The sequence below is a fragment of the Hylobates moloch genome, unplaced genomic scaffold (genome assembly GCF_009828535.3).
Source record: "Hylobates moloch isolate HMO894 unplaced genomic scaffold, HMol_V3 SCAFFOLD_12, whole genome shotgun sequence".
Classification (NCBI taxonomy): Eukaryota; Metazoa; Chordata; class Mammalia; order Primates; family Hylobatidae; genus Hylobates; species Hylobates moloch.
Window position 1 is genome coordinate 62,143,357 of NW_026652287.1, and position 20,196 is coordinate 62,163,552.

A 20,196-nucleotide genomic window follows, 5' to 3' on the forward strand; every position below is an offset into this window, starting at 1 on the left:
CGGCCCCGGCGGGAAGGCGCGGGCTCCGGGAGAGCCGGGTGGGGATCGCCCGGCGAAAGGAGGGGAAACGGCGCGTTTTTGTCGCCAGGCGCGGGCGCGCGGAGCTAATTGCGACTCTAATCCTCTGCCCCGCGGCGCAGCCGAGCCCCGAGCCAGGAGTCGCCGCGCGCGCCCGTTCGCGCTGGGTAATTTGGGGCCGGATCGCTGCCCTTTGCGTCCGGGCTGGGCCGCGGCGAGGCGCGGGCTAGGGGCTTGGAGTGGGGGGCTGGTTTTCTCTCCAGTAATCGAGGGAGGCCGCCGGAGAGAGAGGAGGGAGGAGAGGAGGTGGGAGCGGCGGGAGGGCAGCCGGAGAGCGGCGCGAAGAGGAGGCGGCGGCGGCGGAGGCGGCGGCCGCGAAGAGGGGAGGAGGCGAGGGGAGAGTGGGGAGGGGAGGCCCCGGCGCGCCGCGCCGCGAGGGGCCGCGCGAAGCGGGGGCCGGGGCGGGAGGGGTGGGTGGGGGGAGGGTTGGGGGCGAGAGAGAAAGTAACTCCAGGACGAGACCGGAGCGACCCGCACAGCGAGCATAGGCGGCGAAGCTGCGCCCGGCGCCCGAGACCGGCGGCTGCGGGGGGCGGGGGCTGCGCCCGAGCCCGATCTGCCGCTCCGGCTCCGAGGTAAGCCGAGCGCGGGCGGCCGCTGCTCAGAGCCGCGCACCCCTGCCCCGAAGTGGCTGCGATACCGAGAAAGTCGCCCGGCCAGGGTCCGGACCTGGGCGGGGGCGGCCGCTTTGTCCCTCTGCTGGGCGGCGGGGGCTGGCGGCGCGGGGGCGCCCAGCACAAAGGCCTGGTGCGAGAGTGGGGTTGCCCACGTGGGCTGGTCTTGGCCGCGGGTGGACCCTCCCCACGCGAGCGGGCTCGGAGCTTCCTGCCGCGCGGTGTGGGGGGCGGGGGGCGCGCGCGCGCGCGCGCGCAGGTCCCCGCACTCTGGCCCCTGTTCTGGGCCAAGCGCCCTGCAGAGCCGGCGAGTTTCCGGGATCAGAAACGGGCTCACGCAACTGGGGCTTCGGGGTGCACAAGGCCCGGCTTGGCGCCCAAAATCAGAGAAAGAAAGTCTCCAGCGGGACAGATGTGGGTCCTCTGACGCCCACTCCACGAGTCCGAAACCTGGCAGGAAGGGCTGTCGCGCTGGTGGTGGTCCCGGGCGCGCAGGGTTTGGGGCTGGGAGAGGGACCGCGATGAGACGGGATCGCCGCCTGCAGATGCGGTTCCCCGCTGCCCGCCCGCACCCCCTGACCTGGACGCGCGCACCGGGCACACACTCGCAAACACAGCCGGGGGCGGACCCCGCCGCTGCAGCGCCTTTCTGTCTTCCGGCGGCCCCCACCCCCGACTGCAGAAAGATAAGCTTCAAGTTTTCGCTCCGTATCTCAAATGTGCATGAAGGAATTTAACTGCACGAGTGAATAACAGCATTAGTTTCAATTAATTTTTTTTAATCCCGGCAACAATAAACTTTGAGAACAAAAGCGCTTTTACGTCCTTAATTAGGCGAGCTTCCCATCTGTGGTCTCCAAGTGTCTGCCTCTTGATTTAACTTTGTCCCCGCCCCGCCTCCGCCGCAACCCCTCCCGGCCCAGCCCGGCGCTTCGGGTGCCGCGGCCACCCCGCCCCGCGGCGCCTCCAGCCTTGGCCCAGATGTCTCCCGTCGCCCCTAAGTTCACACCGGCCGGCTGGCTCCGCGGCGGAGGCGGGGTGAGGGGGGACGCTGGCGCGCACCAGGTGGCCCGCCTGCCTCTCCGGGGCCACCCCTGGGACAATTGTGCAGGCCCCCGGGACTTTCGCCCCGGGCCAGCGCCCTGAGTGCGGAGCCGAAGGGAGCTCGAGAGGCGCCTTCTGTTTACCTTTTATGGTTAAAATAACAGCTTAGCAAAGAAGCGACTTCACGAAGAAGCGATTTAGTGAAATCGTCTCAAGCTGCCGCAGCTCAGCCAGTTTAATCACCCCCAGAGAGCCGAACAACTGCGAGCGCAATGGGACACAAAATCATTTTGTGTGTAAATGAGCGTGGCATTCTGCTCACTTCTCTCTGCTCGGGCGGGCGGGGCCCCGGGTCTCCCGCCGCAGCTGGAGAAGCGGGTCACTACTGGGCCAGTTTGGAAACCTGTGGGCCCTCCGGACCGCTATCGCTGAGTCCCCTGCAACAGGCGGGCCAGGGCGCACTGGGGCTGGGTGGTGGATTTGATGCTGGTGCTGGTGGAATGAACTTGTATCTCTCACTGCACCCATTTTTGTGCTTCTGACTTAAGCAGTGGTCTCGGAAAGAGGGTCGTGGTCCCGCACGGATGCGCTCGTTGGGGGAAACCTTGGAGATTCACGGCAAGGCGTAAAGCCTGGGGCTTCCAGCGGTAAGTTTCTGGTTTGCCATGAGCATCAGGTTGTGCTTGGGAGGGAAAAGGAACAGGGTGGAGCGGCTTCTGTGATGGAGGCTTGGTGTTCATGTCACTTTGGAATAGTGTCCTGGTATTGGGGAAAACATCTTGCAGTCCGCTTTGATAGAATTTCAGCCAGAATTCCTTCCTGTTCAGTTTATCCTCAGCGCGTCTTCGCTTCTGACTCCTCCCCCAGCGGAGCCTCCTAGGGCAGGATAATCCATTCCTGAGGTCTGTTTTGGTTCTCAGAACTCCTTGAGCTAAGTGACCTGGTTTTGTTTTTTTAAACTTCTGGAACTCAGGAATGCCAAAAGCAGTGGATTCTGAGTCTACAGGCCCCAGTGAGGGTATATATTAAACATCACTATCTGCCCATTGCAACCTCCCACCCCAGTTTTATGTCAGGAAACTTGCCAGGGCACTCAAGGAGAGCAACCTTGCTTACATTTGCAGGATTTGATTCTCATTGGATTAAAATTGGATATTGAATTTCAAGGCACAGATTTTGATCCCAGAGTTTTAATGGGAAAAAGCAATCCCATGGGTCCCAAGAATTTCAAGTGGTTGCTCTCTTAAAGGTTAAACCTTCGAGAGACGTCCAGGGTAGGTGGTAGGTGGTAGACGTCCAGGGTAGGAAGCCAGTGTCTGTGGATGTGTGAAGGGAGGTGACTATTCACGTGCAAATCTCCTCCTTCCTCCCTTTTGAGACAGCTGTAAGTCAGTGAACAGGGCTGCAGAATCCTGCCCCTCCTGCATAGGGCCTGCAAAGTGCCCCGGGTGTGGCTTCCAGGGATGGAGGGACAATCTTATTTCAGGTGGCTACGGCACAGAGGAGAGTTACTGAGTGCCTCTGGGGAGGAGCAGTAGAAAGGGTCCATTGGCTGATCTGCTTGCTCTCTGCTTCCTCCTGGCCATCTCCTGATGCCTCGGGGGTATGTGATCCTGAAGGGTCTGGAATGCATTAGGCATAGACAACAACACTCTGGGAGTCTGGGGAGAAACTGTGAGGTGCAGGCTAGGCAAACAAAGACAGGTTTTCTCTGCTATTGGGAGCCACAGAGAAGAGGTGGCTTCCCAAGTGACTTGTCCTCATCCGTGTGCCTGGACTTCTGCTGAAAGGCTTCCCTGTGTCTGGCCAGATGCAAGCTGTATCTTATCACCGTGGGGATGGTATTAAGAGAGGTCCTAGGTTCCCTGGCCCATGGAGGGTGAGGGGTGCTTTCTGAGCCTTGGTCCACAAGGCTGTTGCAAGAGGAGACACGCTTGGTAACATGGCTTGAAACGAAAGTACCAGGAAAATCTGATTTGTTCTGAAACATTTTGGGGCAGTAATGGTGAGCATATGTTTCAGTGCTGTCATTAGCCGAATTAGCAGACATGGAGCTGCCCAGAAAACACATGTGTGAGTGTGACTGTGTGTGTGTGCATGTGTGTGTGTGTGTGTCATCTGCTACAGCCTGGAGGCCTGCTTTGGGGTATGGAGACAGAGAGATAGTGGTGGTGGAGTCAATCAGGGAGGGCTGCATGGACCTCGCAGGGTCTCAGAGAGCATGCAGAAAGGATGATTCTAAATGTCTTTGACCCCATGGTAGATGACTATGAGGAATAAGCCTTCTCTGGTTTTGTCGATGCCTCCCGCAGATACTCTGGGCAGGGATGGAAGCCTAGATGCCTCACCGCAAGGAGCGGCCGAGCGGGTCCTCACTTCACACACACGGCAGCACCGGCACCGCGGTGAGCCTGCAGGGTGGGCTGGGTCCCTGCCGGGGGTTCCCTCTTTCCCTTCTTCCCCAGCACCTGTTCACTGGCCGCCCTTCCTTGGGGCCATGACACTCAAGGTGGCTGTTGACTGGCTGTAGGATTATGTATTTTTGAAACAAAAACACTCTTAATTTGATATGAAATTTACTACATGTATAAAACTCAACGCCTTAGGTGCTGAGGAAGTCACTAATTTAGAGGTGTGTCGTTACTGAGACAAACTTGCAAAAAACCCCTGAATCCCAATTCACAAATTGGTGATTCGTTTGTCAGGGGATATTTCACATCTAACACATAAGCCCACGACCTTTAATTAGAATTTTGCAGTTTGTTTTATGCCCCTGGAGGCTGACACCTTGAAAAATTTTTTTTCTTGATTTCTTATTGCTAATAAGCATCTTTCTTTTTCCCTCTGGTACTTTGAAGAAAATGATGCAAATACACTTAATTACAGTGGTGGCCATAATTTGTCAGCTGAATATGTGATCAGGCACCGGCAGAAATGATCTGATTAGATCTGTGATCACACTCTCAATAAAGGGAGTGCATGGCCGTGTTGTGGAGAAACTCTTGTGTTCCGCTTTGTTTCCATCTCTAGGAGGGAGGAAACATGTCCCGGCTGTCTCTCACCCGGTCGCCTGTGTCTCCCCTGGCTGCCCAGGGCATCCCCCTGCCAGCCCAGCTCACCAAGTCCAATGCACCTGTGCACATCGATGTGGGCGGCCACATGTACACCAGCAGCCTGGCCACGCTCACCAAGTACCCTGACTCCAGGTAAGAGTAAGCTCCTTGAAACATCAGTCATGTGTGGGTCAGGGCAGCATCTGTAATCTGCTGCCTGGGGGGTGGGGTCTCTCCCCCCTGTCACTCCACCCACCAGGGTCTCCAGGGTGCACAAGCTGACACAGCCTGAGGGAGCTAGGGTTGGGGAGTCCAAGTCTGCCTGTTGAAAGCTGCTATGCATAGAGGCTTGTGACCCTGACTTGGTGGCATTGGTGCAAGGTGGAGCTCCTGACCCACCTGCAGGGGACTAGGACTTATTCAGAGCCAGCTCCGCCTGAGCCTGCCGGCTGCGGGCAGGGGAGTCTCACGTACCTTCAAGTCTCAGGTGCAGCGGGCTGAGGAGTCTCACGTACCTTCAAGGTTCCTCTGGAGCGAGACTTAGGCCTGGCCTCTGCAGGGGGTCATTTGTGAGTGATACTGAGTAGGTAAGTCTTGGGGGTATGGGGGTGGGTATTTAATTCTATTTACTATTCCACCCCTGGGAAATTCACAAGGGGAGGGAGGAGGAGCTGCGGTGAGCTGCAGTATGCCATCTTTGTCATTTTCGGTGGCCACTGCTGGGCCCTAGAGGCTAGCAGCAGGCTTCCCTTGGAGCTGGTGTTGCAGTGACTAGCTAGGAATGAACCACATACCTCATCAGTGGATAAAGGGTCTCTGGCCAGGACCCTGGTTGGGGGCTCACAGGCACCCTCCATGCTGCTGAACTTACAGGCTGCCCAGGCCCTTGGGCCTGCGAGAGGTGCGGGGTGCTGGGTGCTGCCAACTCTCCTGCTCTTCCCTGCAGGGTGTTTCTCTCCTGGGTGAGGGACCTGCTTTGCCCGTTGGCACGGCAGCAGGGCTGACCCGAGTGGGGTGGGTCTCTGAGCAGCTTGCTCAGCCGAGGATGTTTGCTCCTGGCACAGAGGCGGCCATCGCTCCCCTGGGGCTGCTGAAGGCTGAGCATGGGAGGGCCAAGGCTTCGGGCATCACCCCTGTGTTATGCATTTAAAATAACAGGAGGAGTTAATTAATCCCCCAGATACTGAGGGATCATCTCTGGGGAGCATACACGGCAGGCTGCATTGTCACCGGCGTGGTTCCTCACAGCAGGGAGGATGGTAGTGCGTGGAGGTGGCTTTCCCAGCCTGTTGGGGCTGCAGGGGAGCCTGTGCAGGGGCAGGCGTGGTCCCTTGAGGAGGAAAAACTGGAAATGGATGCAGTGTCTAGTTCCAAATTCGGAGAGTCTAGGGTACAGATGGTGACTGGTGTTCCAGTACCCCAGGTGGACAGAGACTCAGCCTGGGGCCCTGGGGCCTTGGGGCTTGTGGGGTGGGGACAAGAGCCACGGGGCCAGGTCAGCAGTGTGGGCCTGTGTGCTCACTCACAGAGCCCTGTCTAGGATGGGAGATCGATTCTGCTTATTTAATTTCCATTTTGCGGCATTTCCGAGTTGTTTGAGATAGATCATCTCTTAATCGGTTGACGACGTTTGCGAGTGAAATTCATAAAACCTTTGCCCACAACCCTCTCTGAAGAGTGTTTCCCGAAATCTGAGAGTTGCCTGTCTGAAGTAATCACAGCCCAGGCCTTGGGGGAGGCGGGTGGGAGAGGCTTCTCATTCTGGGCTCTTGGCTGCTGCCTGGGAGCAGGAGGGCAGGGGGCCATCTCCCCCCGTCCCAGCCCCACTGTGCTGCTCACCCATTGCTCTGTTCTGTGGTGTGGGATGTGCTCTCATGGGGAGCTAGGGCCCCTGTGGCCCTGTAATCTGGCACTTGGGACCCTCCCGGTGTGCCCAAGGGGTGGCAGTCTATGTTCGTTTTTCCCCAGGGCTGGGGCTCAAGGTGAATCTGTTGTTCTGCCTGGATGGCCTCTGGCTGCTGTGGGGGCACTCTGCAGGCCTGAAGCTTTGGACTAGAGGCCAGGGATGGCGTGACCTATAGGACAATCAGGGGTCGGGGGGCCAGGGGGGCCTGAGAAGTGGGTCAGGCAGCTGTGCTGGCAAGAGCCCCTCAGATCTCTCTTGTCCTTCTTGTAGTGGATTATTATAATATAAGCACTGTTTTCCACCATTTCTGGAAAAAATCAATCTCACCTAGTGTCACTGATCTGTGAGACACCTAGAGATGGAGGACTAAGAGTGCTAAGGTCCTCAAGGGGTTTCTGGATGGTGATGATGACCTGCCCTAGGCAGCATTGTAAAAGCTGGGACCTCCACCCTCAGCTCCCCTGGGAACTCTGCCTGGGCTTCTGGATCTCGGCAGTTGGGGTGGCCTGGGTGCTGGAGAGCCTCGTGCTGGGTGCCTCCTCTGGTCTGCCTAGGAGCAGTCACTGGTATTCACCCGAGACAGCCGAGCGCAGCCGGGGCTGGGAGTGGACTCCCTGGGCTGGCCACCTTGCTGGTGTCCTGCCTGCTTGACCCCCGTTAGCTGCCACCATCATAACCACACTCTGACATCCATCCTGACTGTGGGAAGCATCAAATGAAGATGGCCAGGAGCTCCAGAACTCTTAAAACCTGGTGCCTGAATCAGCCAGGAAATTGGAGCCAGAGCTTAAAAAAAAAAAAGGAAATAAGCAAGAAGACAAAGGCCATCCTGATGCTCCCCCTTGTGCACACAGCGCGGGTGGTTGAAGGCATCTTTTCTGCCCCTGAGGGTCCCAGCTGCTGCAGCATGAACTGGCCACCTAATTCCATGGAGGACTTCGGAAGCTGGCCCCTCAAACCCTGCAGCCTCTCTCAGAGGGTGGCCTGGGCCGTTTTCCACAGGGAACGTGGAGCCCTGCAGGGCTGAGAATGGCTGGGGGCTCCTCCGTGGTGATTATCCTCACCTTTCCTCAACCTGCTCATGTCCTTGGCAGCCTCAGACGCCAAGGGCATGAAAGGCCTCTGTCCTGGGAGAGGCCATACAGCTGCTGCTTGATCCAGGAGCCGATACTGAACCATGGAAAGATCTAGAATCAGCCTGTCCTGAAATAAGGCAGATGGAAAACCTTCTAAGCTTGGACCAATGAGACAACCTAGAACCCATCCAGCCCTGGAATGTGGGTGCATCAGGAGTCTTCTAGACCAACAGGACCAGCTAGAGCCTCAGCCAGACCTGACGTCAGAAGGGTTGGGAACTCAGCCAAGCCTAGAATGCTGCCTGCTTACATGGACTTTGGAGCTCTGCTGGGAAGGGTGGGGAGAGTTCCCAGGGAGGCCAAGGGTTTGGATCTGCTGACTCACCTTGGATGTGGCTCTTCCCACCGGTGCCACACATGGACCTCAGCCACCTGCCAACCGCTGCCCATGGTATCTGGCAGCCTGGGCCAGACCCATCTGTCTCCAGGAATGCTGGGTGGCCCTCACTCTGACATCTGGATGTCCACGCTCTGCTAGACCAGGTCCTAGGGCCTTTGTAACTGGAGCCAGCTGTGGAACCCACAGCCTTTCCAGCAGGGGCTGTGACCTGCAGTGCCATTGTCACCAGGCCTAGGGGGTTGACAGGGCTCATCGGCCTTTGGAGCTCTGAGATGAGTTGTATCTGGGTGGCTGCAGCTCTGGTTCCACAGACTCGGGCTCACAGCAGACTCTGACCTCCCCATGCCCATCCACGAGCAGCCTTGCCCTTTTCTTTCTTTCTTTTAAGCGACAGCATTTGTCTTTCTTGACCAGGCTGGAGTACGTGGTGTGATCTCTGCTCATTGCAACCTCAAACTCATGGACTCAAGTGATCCTCCCACCTCAGCCTCCCAAGTGGACTACAAGTGCATACCACCATACCCAGCTAATTTTTAAATTTTTTGTAGAAATGGGGTCTTGCTGTGTTGCCCAGACTGGTCTCAAACCCCTGGCCTCAAACAATCCTCCACCTTAGCTTCCCAAAGTGCTGGGATTACAGGTGTGAGCCACAGTGCCCAGCTAAACTGTGCCCTTTATACTACCCTGCTAGGACAGAAACCTGCACCATGTTCCCAGAGACTCCATACCCAGGCAGACCATCATGGCTGATGCATTGAGTGTGCCAGGCCATCAGAGCATAGGATGGTGTGGACGGGAGGCCCTGAGGGCAGACTTGGGGGCTCTGACCCCCTCAGCTCCTGCCCAGCTAGTGTGTCCTGGGTGCACGTGGCAATGGGGCAGCGCCCTGGAGGTGGCTGACTTGGAGTGGACAGAGGAGTGGGCTGCTGTTGGAACAGGGGGCATCCCTGCAGGAGTCCCTGCTGGTGCAGGCAGAGAGTGAGGGGCTTAGGCTCCAGCTTGTGTGCAGGCCGGGCTGGGAAGCCTAGGTCCCAAGTTGGAGCTACTGTTCTCCCAGCTGTGCAGAGAAGTTGCCACCTTGGCAGGGTCCAGCTGGGCAGGAGTGTGGCCCTGCCTGCTGAAGGATGTGGTGGCGCTGCCTTTGGGGAAATGATGCCAACCTCCCTCCTGTTCACAAGCCAAGCTCTTGGCTACTCCCACCCCTCTTTAGGGTTCCTAGTTATCCATAGCTCGACCTGGGGTCTGCCAGGGCAGTTGCCAAACCAGAGCCGGCCGCCCTGGGCACTGGGGAGGTGGTATCAGCCCTGGCTCTGAGGCCTGGCTGCTCCTCCCCAGAGTGGACAGGGACAGGCATCAGGGGCTCCCTGAGACCCTTCTCCTGGTCTTGGGTTTGTTAGAACCACTGCCCTTCAGAGGACAGGGTACCGGCACCTGCCTTCTCTCCAATCCCCATCTGCCACCACTAGGTGTGGTGTGCATACGCTCTGGCATGTGTGCACATATGTATGCACTGTGGCGCATGTGTGCGCGTGGTTTCTGTGTGCGTACACACTGGCATGTGTGTATGCCTGTGTTGTGGCATGTGTGCAAGTGCCCTGTTGCATGTGTGTACTGTGGCACACTTGCCATCCCTCATGTCTGCCTCTGTTTCTCCCCGTGGGCTCCCTGAGTGAGTGGCAGTAGGGGATTTGTGCCGTCATGTCTCTGGGTGCCTGGTGTTGACAGGTGCGTGTTCTTTCCTGGATGTGTCTGGGTCTGCGTGATAGTGTGTGTTGGGAAGGAAGGGACCATGTGACCCTGTGCCTGTTGCACAGGCCTGTTGTGTCTCACACTCGTTTACATGGGTTGGGTAGGGAGGATGTGTGTCCTGGCTGGTTTACTGGGTGTGTGGCTGTTGGCCAGCATGTTGGATGGTTCATGTGCATTTTCTGGGTAGGTCTGTCTGGCAAGAGTGTGTGCACCAGGCCTGTGACCAGCTGGTTTATGTGTAGGGGGTAAGGTGCCTGTGTCTTGCTATAGCTTTCCAGGCCTGTAACATAACATGTGTTGGCAGGCTGGTGTGTACAGCTGGGTGTGTCCCTCTCTGGCTGTGACTTGTGGGTGTAGGCAGGATGTGTGGTGTGTCCTGTTAACTGTAGCCTGGCTGCCCCAGGTGTGTGCAGATATCAGACCTGGAACAGTTCCAGAGTCACCCATGTCAGGTCCCTCGCCCCTCCAGCCATGTGGGCCCTAAGGAGTGGGGGCTGGGTGTGGGAAGACAGGCAGACTTGTCCCCATCCTTCAGACATCCCACCTCACCTGTCTCTCCCAGAATAAGCCGCCTCTTCAATGGCACTGAACCCATCGTCCTGGACAGTTTGAAGCAACATTATTTCATTGACCGGGATGGGGAGATTTTCCGCTACGTCCTGAGCTTCCTGCGGACGTCCAAGCTGCTGCTCCCAGATGACTTTAAGGTAAGTCCGTGGCTGGCAGCCCCCCTGCGCTGCCTGTGTGATGGCATTACACGGGGGACGCTGTGACTTAATAAATGGACCCCTGGTTGTCATGGTAACCATAAAAAGTTAAACGATGAAGCCGAGGGCTAAATCAGTTTTTCTAAACTAATTTTGTTTTCTCACGTTTTTAGCTTATTTATCAGGGTATATAACAACAATTAAGCTGCGGAACGTACCCCAGCTGAACGTTTGTCGTGTTTAAGGATGGGCGCCTGCCAGCGTTATAGTAGTTAGAGGTTCATAAATCTGTTCCATCAGCTGGGTGCAGTGGCTCATGCCTGTAATCCCAGCACTTTGGGAGGCCAAGGTGGGTGGATCACTTGAGGTCAGGAGTTCGAGACCAACTTGGCCAACTTGATGAAACTCCATCTCTACTAAAAATACAAAAATTAGGCCGGGTGCGGTGGCTCACACCTGTAATCCCAGCACTTTGGGAGGCCGAGGCGGGTGGATCACGAGGTCAGGAGTTTGAGACCAGCCTGGCCAAGATGGTGAAACACCGTCTCTGCTAAAAATAGAAAAATTAGCCAGGCGTGGTGGCAGGCCTGTAATCCCAGCTACTCGGGAGGCTGAGACAGGAGAATCACTTGAACCCAGGAGACAGAAGTTACAGTGGGCCGAGATTGCGCCACTGCACTCTAGCCTGGGTGACAGAGCAAGACTCCGCCTCAAAAAAAAAGAGAGAAAGAAAAGGACGGCTGTAATTAGACTTCGAAAAATAAAGAATAAAAAGAAAAATGCAAAAATTAGCCAGGCATGGTGGCGGGCGCATGTAATACCAGCCACTTGGGAAGGTGAGGCAAGAGAATCTCTTGAACCCAGGAGGTAGAGGCGGAGGTTGCAGTGAGCCGAGATCACATCACTGCACTCCAGCCTGGATGACAGAGCAAGACTCTCTCTCAAAAAAAAAAAAAAAAAAAAAAAATCTGTTTTGTGTTGGGCAATTTGCAGGGAGAAAAGCCCTGATGACCGAACAGATACCCTTTAAACAAAAGGTTAACCCCCAGGTCTCAGGGTGAGCCCGTCAGGGCAGGTGACCTGGTTCCCTGGGTCATGCCTCAGTGCTGAGCCCCTCCCACATGTCAGGGACTCTGGGAAGAAGGAAACTCAGGCCTGGGGTACACTGGCATGTATTAATACTAGCAAATGTCTGTCCTTCCTTCCTTCATTCCTTCCTCTATCCAGAGGACCAGTAGCCCTGGGGCCTTGTCTTTCATCCAACTCAGTTACTGGGTGCCAGCCACTGAATTCAGGCTGAAAACAGTGAAACACACACACTAGGACCTGCCCCACAACACTTACACTCCACAGACAGATACTGAACTTGAATTCCATGTGACCTGGGCTGGGTGGGCTTGAAACAAATGATGTTCATCTGGGTGGTGAAGGCAGAATGGGGCCAAACAGGTGTGAGGGACTTGGTGCAGGAGGTGGGGGCAGCAGACGGCTTGATGCATTCCAGAACTGGAAAGAAGGTGTCAAGCCTGGAGCCTTATGGACTGGGAGGGGAAGGTCAGGAAAGGAGGGTGCTCTTTGATGTCAGGACCTTGGCGGGTGGCCCAGTGCCTGGCATTTAACTCTGAATGCAGTGGAAGGGGTGTGTGCAGGGGAAGGGCAGTCAGATCTGCAAATTGGGAAGACCTCTCTGGCTGTTGTGTGGGGAAGGAGGCAGGGAGGGGTGGGGGTGGGTGCAGTGAGGCAATTATGGATGAGGCTCCTTCCCCAGGCCAAGGGAGGCTGGGTGGAGGCTTTGGGTGGACCAGGATGGAGACAGAAGATGGAGCAAGGTGGCACATCAGACTTTTGTTTAATACAGGCACAGTGGCTCACTTGGTCATCTCAGCACTTTGGGAGGCCAAGTGGGGAGGATCCTTTGAGGCCTGGAGTTCAAGACCAGCCTGGGCAACATAGCGAGACCCTGTCTATACAGATTTTTTTTTTTTTTTAATTAAAAAAGGCCGGGCACGGTGGCTCACGCTTGTAATCCTAGCGCTTTGGGAGGCCAAGGTAGGTGGATCACCTGAGGTCAGGAGTTCGAGACCAGCCTGACCAATATGGTGAAACCCCATCTCTACTAAAAATACAAAAATGAGCCAGGCGTGGTGGTGTGCACCTGTAGTCCCAGCTACTCGGGAGACTGAGACAGGAGAATTGCTTGAACCCAGGAGGCGGAGGTTGCAGTGAGCTGAGGTCGCACCACTGTACTCCAGCCTGGGCGACAGAGTGAGATTTCGTAAGTAAGTAAGTAAGTAAATAAATAAGCAAGCAAGCAAGCTGCAAAAGAACATGGTTGTGGTAGTGTAAAGGGCCTCTTGCAGGTACCGCAGGGCTTGTGGCTTGAATTCTGAGTTGGTAAGTCGAGGCCCGGGGTGGACCAGGCTGTGGGAGTGGGGTTTCTGCCCCTGCACGGGAGAGCTGGTGGCGCATCAGATGGAGAAATTCTGGGCCATGACAAAAGATAGGGTTGTCTGGCATGCAGTTGTCATTTAAAATCTCAGGAGAGTGGCCAGGAGAGGTAGCTCACACCTGTAATCCCAGTGCTTTGGGAGGCCAAGGCAGGAGGATCATTTGATCCCAGGAATTCCAGACCAGACTGGACCCTGTGTCTACAAATAATTATTATTATTATTATTATTATTTTTTTTTTTTTGAGACGGAGTCTCGCTCTGTCGCCCAGGCTAGAGTGCAGTGGCGCAATCTCGGCTCACTGCAAGCTCCGCCTCCCGGGTTCACGCCATTCTCCTGCCTCAGCCTCTCTGAGTAGCTGGGACTACAGGCGCCCGCCACCACGCCCGGCTAATTTTTTGTATTTTTAGTAGAGACGGGGTTTCACCGTGGTCTCGATCTCCTGACCTCGTGATCCACCCGCCTCGGCCTCCCAAAGTGCTGGGATTACAAGCGTGAGCCACCGCGCCCAGCCAAATAATTATTATTGTTATTATTATCCTGGCATGATGGCTCATGCCTGTAGTCTCAGCTGCTCGGGAGGCTGTGTCAGGAGGATTCCTTGAGCCTGGGAGTTCAAGGCTGCAGTGAGCTATGATCACATCACTGCACTCCAGTCTGGGCTACAGAATGAGACCCTGTCTAAAAAAAAATAAAATAAAATCTCAGGAGCAAGTGAGAGTGGAGAGAACAGAGGCCCAGGATAGAGCCCTGAGGAGTCCTTGCATGGGGCAGGAGAGGCAGGATGGGCCACTGACCGATGACAGGCCCAGAGTTCAGGGTTAGAATCTAGGCCTCCCTCCAGGCGGTTCCAAAAGCCAGGACCAGCAGGTGGAAGGGACTTAGGGCCTGTAGGTCAGGGGGCTGGGCTTCCTTGCCTCTTCCTCAGGTGTGAGTCATGGGACCTATGGGACCTTGGCCACTCCCAGTGGGGTGGGTATGTGTGAGCGTGTATAGTGTGCATATGTGGCCCAGGGCATGGGGCCAGTATCAGCTCCTGAGGGACAGTCTGTGCAAGCCTGCTCAGCCCAGAAGGGGGCTGCCTGGCAGGGGGCGGGCTTCCCCTCCCTGGACACTTTGTCACACTCTGCCTGTTTGGGCAGGGGCTGGGCCAGGCACTTGGCACATCTAGCATCCTTTGATCCTCACTTTCATTCTCTGAGCTGGTTGTTTATGTCCATTTTATACATAAGGGAACTGAGGCCGGGCGCAGTGGCTCACGCCTTGGGAGGCCGAGGCAGGTGGATTACATGAGGGCAGGAGTTCAAGACCAGCCTGGCCAACATGGCAAAACCCCATCTCTACTAAAAATATAAAAGTTAGCCGGGTGTGGTGACAGGCACCTGTAGTCCCAGCTACTCGGGAGGCTGAGGCACGAGAATTGTGGAGTTTGCTGTGAGCCAAAATTGAGCCACTGCACTCCAGCCTGGGTGACAGAGAGAGTCCATCTCAAAAAAAAAAAAAAAAAAGGAACTGAGATTCCCAGTTAGTGAGGTATAGAGGTTTAGAGGTCTCAGGGCAGGTTGATGATGAAGCTGAAAATCTGACCCAGAGGCCTGGCTGGAGAAGAACTTCTTTTGCTTCTGGGTAGGCTGTGAGCTCCTCCAGGATGGGCACAGGCCAGCTCCCTGTGCCCAGCATGATCTCTTCTCTCAGTGGGATTCTAAGGCAGCAGCAGGTCCCCAGGCATAGGCACAGCCTTGTCCTTTAGTGGAGCTTCCGGGTCTTTCCATGGGGAGGCTTCACTGCCCAGTGTCTGGGGCCAGATGGAAGGGCTCAGGGGGCTGGCACAGGTGCACATCAGCGGCTGCCTTTGGGACAAGGCTAGGTTCTTCGTACTTGCAAACACTCAGTTGCCCCATCTGTACAATGGATGCAACCGGCCCAGTCCACACAATGCCCTGGGAGTCGCAGTTCCTGCAGAATTGGTTGGAACCGGCAGGCCGCCTCCCCCTCCCCCTTCCCCCACCGCCCCTACCCCGACACCTACATCAACACCCTGTGCGCCTTTCCCCAGGACTTCAGCCTGCTGTACGAGGAGGCGCGCTACTATCAGCTCCAGCCCATGGTGCGCGAGCTGGAGCGCTGGCAGCAGGAGCAGGAGCAGCGGCGCCGCAGCCGGGCTTGTGACTGCCTGGTGGTGCGCGTCACACCCGACTTGGGCGAGCGGATCGCACTCAGCGGCGAGAAGGCCCTCATCGAGGAGGTCTTCCCCGAGACGGGAGACGTCATGTGCAACTCCGTCAACGCCGGCTGGAACCAGGACCCCACGCACGTCATACGCTTCCCGCTCAACGGCTACTGCAGGCTCAACTCGGTACAGGTGAGGGCTGTGCGCTGCCCCCTCCCCGCCGCACCCCCGGCGTCCGCGGAGCCCTCCAGGGGCAGAGTGAGCTGGAGGGAGGCGCGATCCCTGAAATGGTGAAGCCCTCCGTGCCATCCTACAAAAAAGGCAACAATGTATCGATGCATAATTTATGTCCCTCTCATAATTAAATGATGGCGCCTGGGGGATGGACTTAAAAAAATCGATCTGTACTTTTTTTTTTTTCCCCAAAAGGATGTTCTATAAAAATGGCCCAGAGTATTTTCAACAAAGCGTGCTTCATGTGACACCCAGAGTCTGACTTTGGATTCGAATTAAACCCAGGCAACAGGCGAGGCAGGACAGAGGCTGAGTGGAAAGGTGACCTGGAGCCCCTTCCCTCTCCCTGCTGACCTGGGAGTCGCAGGCACCTACCAGCTGCCAAGAGAATCCCTGGACTGGCTCTTCCTGGGTGGGTCCAAGAATTGGACAGCTCAGATGGAGTGAGGGCTTATTTTCCAACAGCTCTTTGCAGACCCAAGAGCTTGGCACATTTCTGGGTTAGGGTGAAATGGGCTTTGCAGGGAAGAGGGCCCCCTGTGCACACATTCCACAGCCTGTCGGTCAGAACTTGCTAGTTGCAGGAGACGAGTGTTACACGCAGTCATCAGACCTCACCCTCACAGAGGCACAAACCCACATAGTTGTGGACGCCTGCAGAGACTCAGATATTGAGAGGACTTCTTTTTCTCTCCCTCCAGAGCTCCCACGAGCTGATGCACCCCCAGGCTTCAAACCACCTGGAATGCACAGCTCAGGGAAGCCGGTGGATGCCTAGAGGCTGAAGGACAGGGAACTCTTCATTATTGGGGCAGGACTCAGGGAGGACGCTTGGGGCCATGCGTCTGGAGAGAGGGCACAGGTTACACCCTACAGAATAAAGAAGGGACCCAAAGCTTCTTTTTGCCTCCCGGAATCAAGGCCCTGAGGGCAGCAGGATGGTGGCCTGGGTGGGGTCGTTCAACTGGGTTTGGTAACCTGAGGGGTCACTGGGCCTGGCAACTTCCGTTCCTCTGGTAGTGGAACCCAGCACGTGGTTCTGTAGGGACCTTTGTCGGTGAGCGAGACTGAGATCATCACAGGAGAAGGTGCTCTGGCTGGCTACCCCAGCAGGCACCCACCTGCCTGCCAGGCCAAGCCAGGTGTCCTCTTGCAGCTTGGCCTTGATGACCTCTGTTTCTTCCTGGGCAGGTCCTGGAGCGGCTGTTCCAGAGGGGTTTCAGCGTGGCTGCATCCTGTGGGGGTGGCGTGGACTCCTCCCAGTTCAGCGAGTATGTGCTTTGCCGGGAGGAGCGGCGGCCGCAGCCCACCCCCACCGCTATTCGAATCAAGCAGGAACCCCTGGACTAGGCCCTGCTTCATTGCCCACCTGGGCCCCCCCAGGGACCTGGAAACAGTGCTGGGGAGTTCTGCCTGTGTATACTTGGCCGTGGGCATGAGACTGAGGGTGAGGCTGGAGGGTCCAAAGCTGGCCCAGCGAGCACCAGGGCCCCAGGTGTCATGGCAACAGAAGGTAGGATGCTGGAGGCATGCCTGCAGAAGGACTGTTGATGTGACCCAAAGCTGCAGCGGTGGGAACTCGGCTGCCAGCTTTCCCAGCCCCTCAGCTTCCCAGCCTGGCACAGCATCCTCTGAGGCCCTGGGGCCTGTTGGGGCGGGGTCAGAAGAGCCGTCTGCAGCTACTTCAGAGGAGCTGTTTATCCCTCTCCACGCCGGGCAGACTCTGGCGGGTCTCCTAGCGTCCGAGATGGCTTATTTTTCTACAGTATTTAAAATGGATGCAACCCTAACTGCAAAAGTCAGAGAGGCCGACAAGGACCAACGCTTCTTTATCTGGTGCTCAGTTCTCAGTCGGACGTGCAGCATGGCTGCAGGGTGGACCAGCTGCCTGGCATTCAGGCCCAGATGCCTGCAGGGCTGGGGCTCTCGGGACAGATGCAGGGATGTGTGCTGCAGGGCTGCTGGGAGGAGAGTGGTGGGGGCCTGAGGGCTGAGTGACTCTGTAACCACCTGAGACCTTCACCTTTGCTGCCGTTGGGGGCTCAGGCTACGCTCCGCGGGTCACCTGACCTCCTGCTGCCTGGGGGCTTCCGGTCCTGTCTGTGTGGACTGGCACCTGGGCTGCTGGAGAAGTCTCCTCCCATTCGGACCAGCCTCAGGGCTGCACCTTACCTCAGGAATGGGCCCCACCATGAAGGGGCCCATCTGTCAGCAGCGTCTTCTAGGTGCCCAGCTCAGGGAGCCATCCCCAGCTCCAGTTTTCTCATGTGAATATGCACAGTTTTAATTAAAGTTGTTACACCAGCCTGCCGATGAGACCCAGACACAGGCAGACCTGGCGCTCTTGACCCCCGATTCCAGTGAGGACTGGCCCTGAGGAGTCCTTGCAGACCTGCTGCCTCCCCCACGACAGGCCCAAAGATGGACCCCCCTGGCCTTGTGACAGCTCCCCAAGTGTTCTCCGGTGGAGAAACTGCAGAGGACTGGTGGGCGGGGCTCCCCAGCCATCACCATCCTGTGTACAATGGCTGTAGACTTGTATATGGCTCCTTTAATATTGTAAAGATGCTGATGTACAATTGTGCGTTTGTGTGAACACATTGCGTTCCCAGTCCATGCCATAAATGATGCTCTCAAGCAAAAGACTGGAGGCTCTGTCCTGTGCAGAAGCAGCAGCCAGACTCCCGCATTCGAAGTTGTGCAGGGAGGTTTGGGGGCGGAACGGATTCCTCCCTTGGATCCTTCAGTTCACATCGAGAAATAACCTGCAGGGGTGGTAGGAAGGTCAGTGGCTGGGTCCTGAGCTTGGTGTTATTTATTGCATTTGGGTGCCTGTCCCCTCAGGGCAGCACAGATTCTGAATTCTGATTCACAGCCCCTAGCCAGATGGGAACTGGGAAAGAGACAGAAGGCGTCTGGGTGCTTTTGAACCCTGTCTCAAATGTTTGGGATTTTCTGTCTCACTGTTATTTGGTTGGGGATGATGTCCTCTTTAGACCCCCACATAATGGTATGAGAAGGTCGCAGGCAGTGGCTCAGGCAGCCAGGGGGGACCAAGTCACGCAGCCAGCGTGAGACCTGCAGTTCACCTAAGCACAGAACGAGATCTCAGTATGCCTCTATATAAACAGATTCACATAGGCCTCCAATTTCAATGAGACCTTTTACATTTTTTCTCAAAGCCCTTATGTTCTAACCCATGAGAACCATTTTACCTGCCCCTTAAGGGCCACCAGCTTCGACCTGCCTCAGGGGACGGCAGCACAGACCAGCCGCTCCCTGTCCAAGGCTGCAGAGCAGACGCCATCCCACTGTACAATCGAATTTGCTGGACAAACTTGATAGGTTTCTCTGCTTAGCAACGAGCCTATAGTTGGCACATCTGCGTTTTGGCATCTGAGGCTCCCATCTGAGTGGAGGAGAAAGTGTTGTGTTTATTAGCAAGGAAGTCTTGTGAAAACAGCTCACTGCTGTGTGTGTTTATGGATTTTTCTGATATAACAGCCAGCATGGTTACCGAGTGGTAGAGATTCTCGAACATTCTCAAACTCTCTTTTTGGGTAAATCATTGTGCTAAAAATAAAATTTATTAATAAAGAAGGGGAAAAAGGAGTAACTCTACCTGACTAAATATTACTCTATTTATTTCTTACTAATTAAGTAAAACCAGGAAGTATGATTTTACATCAACCAGAGAATTCTGAATTTATAGGGAAATGCTGTGTTCCCATAATGATGCTATCATTCTAATATATCTAGTCCCCATAAACAGTAAGTACAAATTATCATTCCTTTAAAGCATTTTTACACTTCCTGGAATGAGTATATTATAAGCAATCTTTTGTCAAATGCCAGCAGTATAAATGTTACTTCTGCTCTTTGTAAACCTCAAAACTCATTATTCTTGATTATAAGCAACTGGACAGAACCATGCCAAAGCTTCCCAGTTTCCCACCAAACCCCTGTCAGCGAGTGCAGAGAACTCGCAAAGCCACAGCAGGCGGCCTCAGCCACTGTCCCGCTCACAGGGGGCCCAATGCCAGGTCACAACACTAATAATATCTTTCAAAAAATGTGTCTTTTTTTTTTTTTTTTTTAAAGCTACTGCTTGACTGTTCCTTAGAACAAATAAAGGATATTTTATAAATTACAGCTCTAGCCCTTGGTTTGTAATTCACAGAAGCAGCCACAGTCAGGTACTCCAGCATGGGTCCTCAGGAACCACCACTCCCCACACTTGGGACCTGGTGTGGCTACTGAGTAGGACCTTAACATCCCAAATCCCAAATCCCAAAGCTTCCTGATTTGAGGACCGACCAGAGAGCAGCAGCGTTGTCTCTAGGCTTTCGGTGCACATGCTGTTGGCAGATCTAGGGGGGGACAGTGGTTCAGGCATGCCCTCCCTTTACCTCTCCAGACCCCCAAGCCTGGACTCAAGTGTTCAGGCTGTGATGAGCATGTTGCACTATGTTGGTATTGCATATGTATATATCTGTGAACCAAACCACTAACATTTAAAAGAAGGAAAGTGGGCGGGTCACAGTGACTCATGCCTGTAATCCCAACACTTTGGGAGTCTGAGGCGGGAGGATTGCTCGAGCACGGGAGTTCAAAACAAGCCTGGGCAATTTGGTGAGACCCCATTTCTACAAAAGAATTTAAAAATAAGCCACGCATGGTGGCATGTGCCTATAGTCCCAGCTACTCAGGAGGCTGA

General features: G+C 55.5%; 1 protein-coding gene across 4 annotated transcripts; it reads left to right on the forward strand.

The window, feature by feature from the left end:
• Positions 1 to 512: 512 nt before the first annotated feature.
• Positions 513 to 19,629, forward strand: KCTD15 (potassium channel tetramerization domain containing 15). Of its 4 annotated transcripts, XM_032170404.2 has the most exons (8): positions 513 to 653; positions 1,901 to 2,028; positions 2,288 to 2,383; positions 4,049 to 4,141; positions 4,767 to 4,942; positions 10,483 to 10,627; positions 15,132 to 15,437; positions 16,671 to 16,966. In XM_032170404.2, the coding sequence occupies exons 4-8, from the start codon at positions 4,076 to 4,078 to the stop codon at positions 16,827 to 16,829; spliced, it is 852 nt and encodes a 283-aa protein (XP_032026295.1). In that variant the 5' UTR covers positions 513 to 653; positions 1,901 to 2,028; positions 2,288 to 2,383; positions 4,049 to 4,075; the 3' UTR covers positions 16,830 to 16,966. The 4 variants fall into 4 exon arrangements, with proteins under 4 accessions (XP_032026295.1, XP_032026293.1, XP_032026294.1 ...); XM_032170402.2 differs by lacking the exon at positions 1,901 to 2,028 and having other exon boundaries at positions 2,285 to 2,383; positions 16,671 to 19,629; XM_032170403.2 differs by lacking the exon at positions 1,901 to 2,028 and having other exon boundaries at positions 16,671 to 19,629.
• Positions 19,630 to 20,196: the final 567 nt, after the last annotated feature.

Coding starts and splice junctions, on each gene's coding strand:
- KCTD15 (XM_032170402.2), top strand. CDS start 4,076: ATGCCTCACCGCAAGGAGCGGCCGAGCGGGTCCTCACTTCACACACAC. Junction 4,943..10,482: donor ACCAAGTACCCTGACTCCAG/GTAAGAGTAAGC, acceptor TGTCTCTCCCAG/AATAAGCCGCCTCTTCAATG. Junction 15,438..16,670: donor GCAGGCTCAACTCGGTACAG/GTGAGGGCTGTG, acceptor CTTCCTGGGCAG/GTCCTGGAGCGGCTGTTCCA.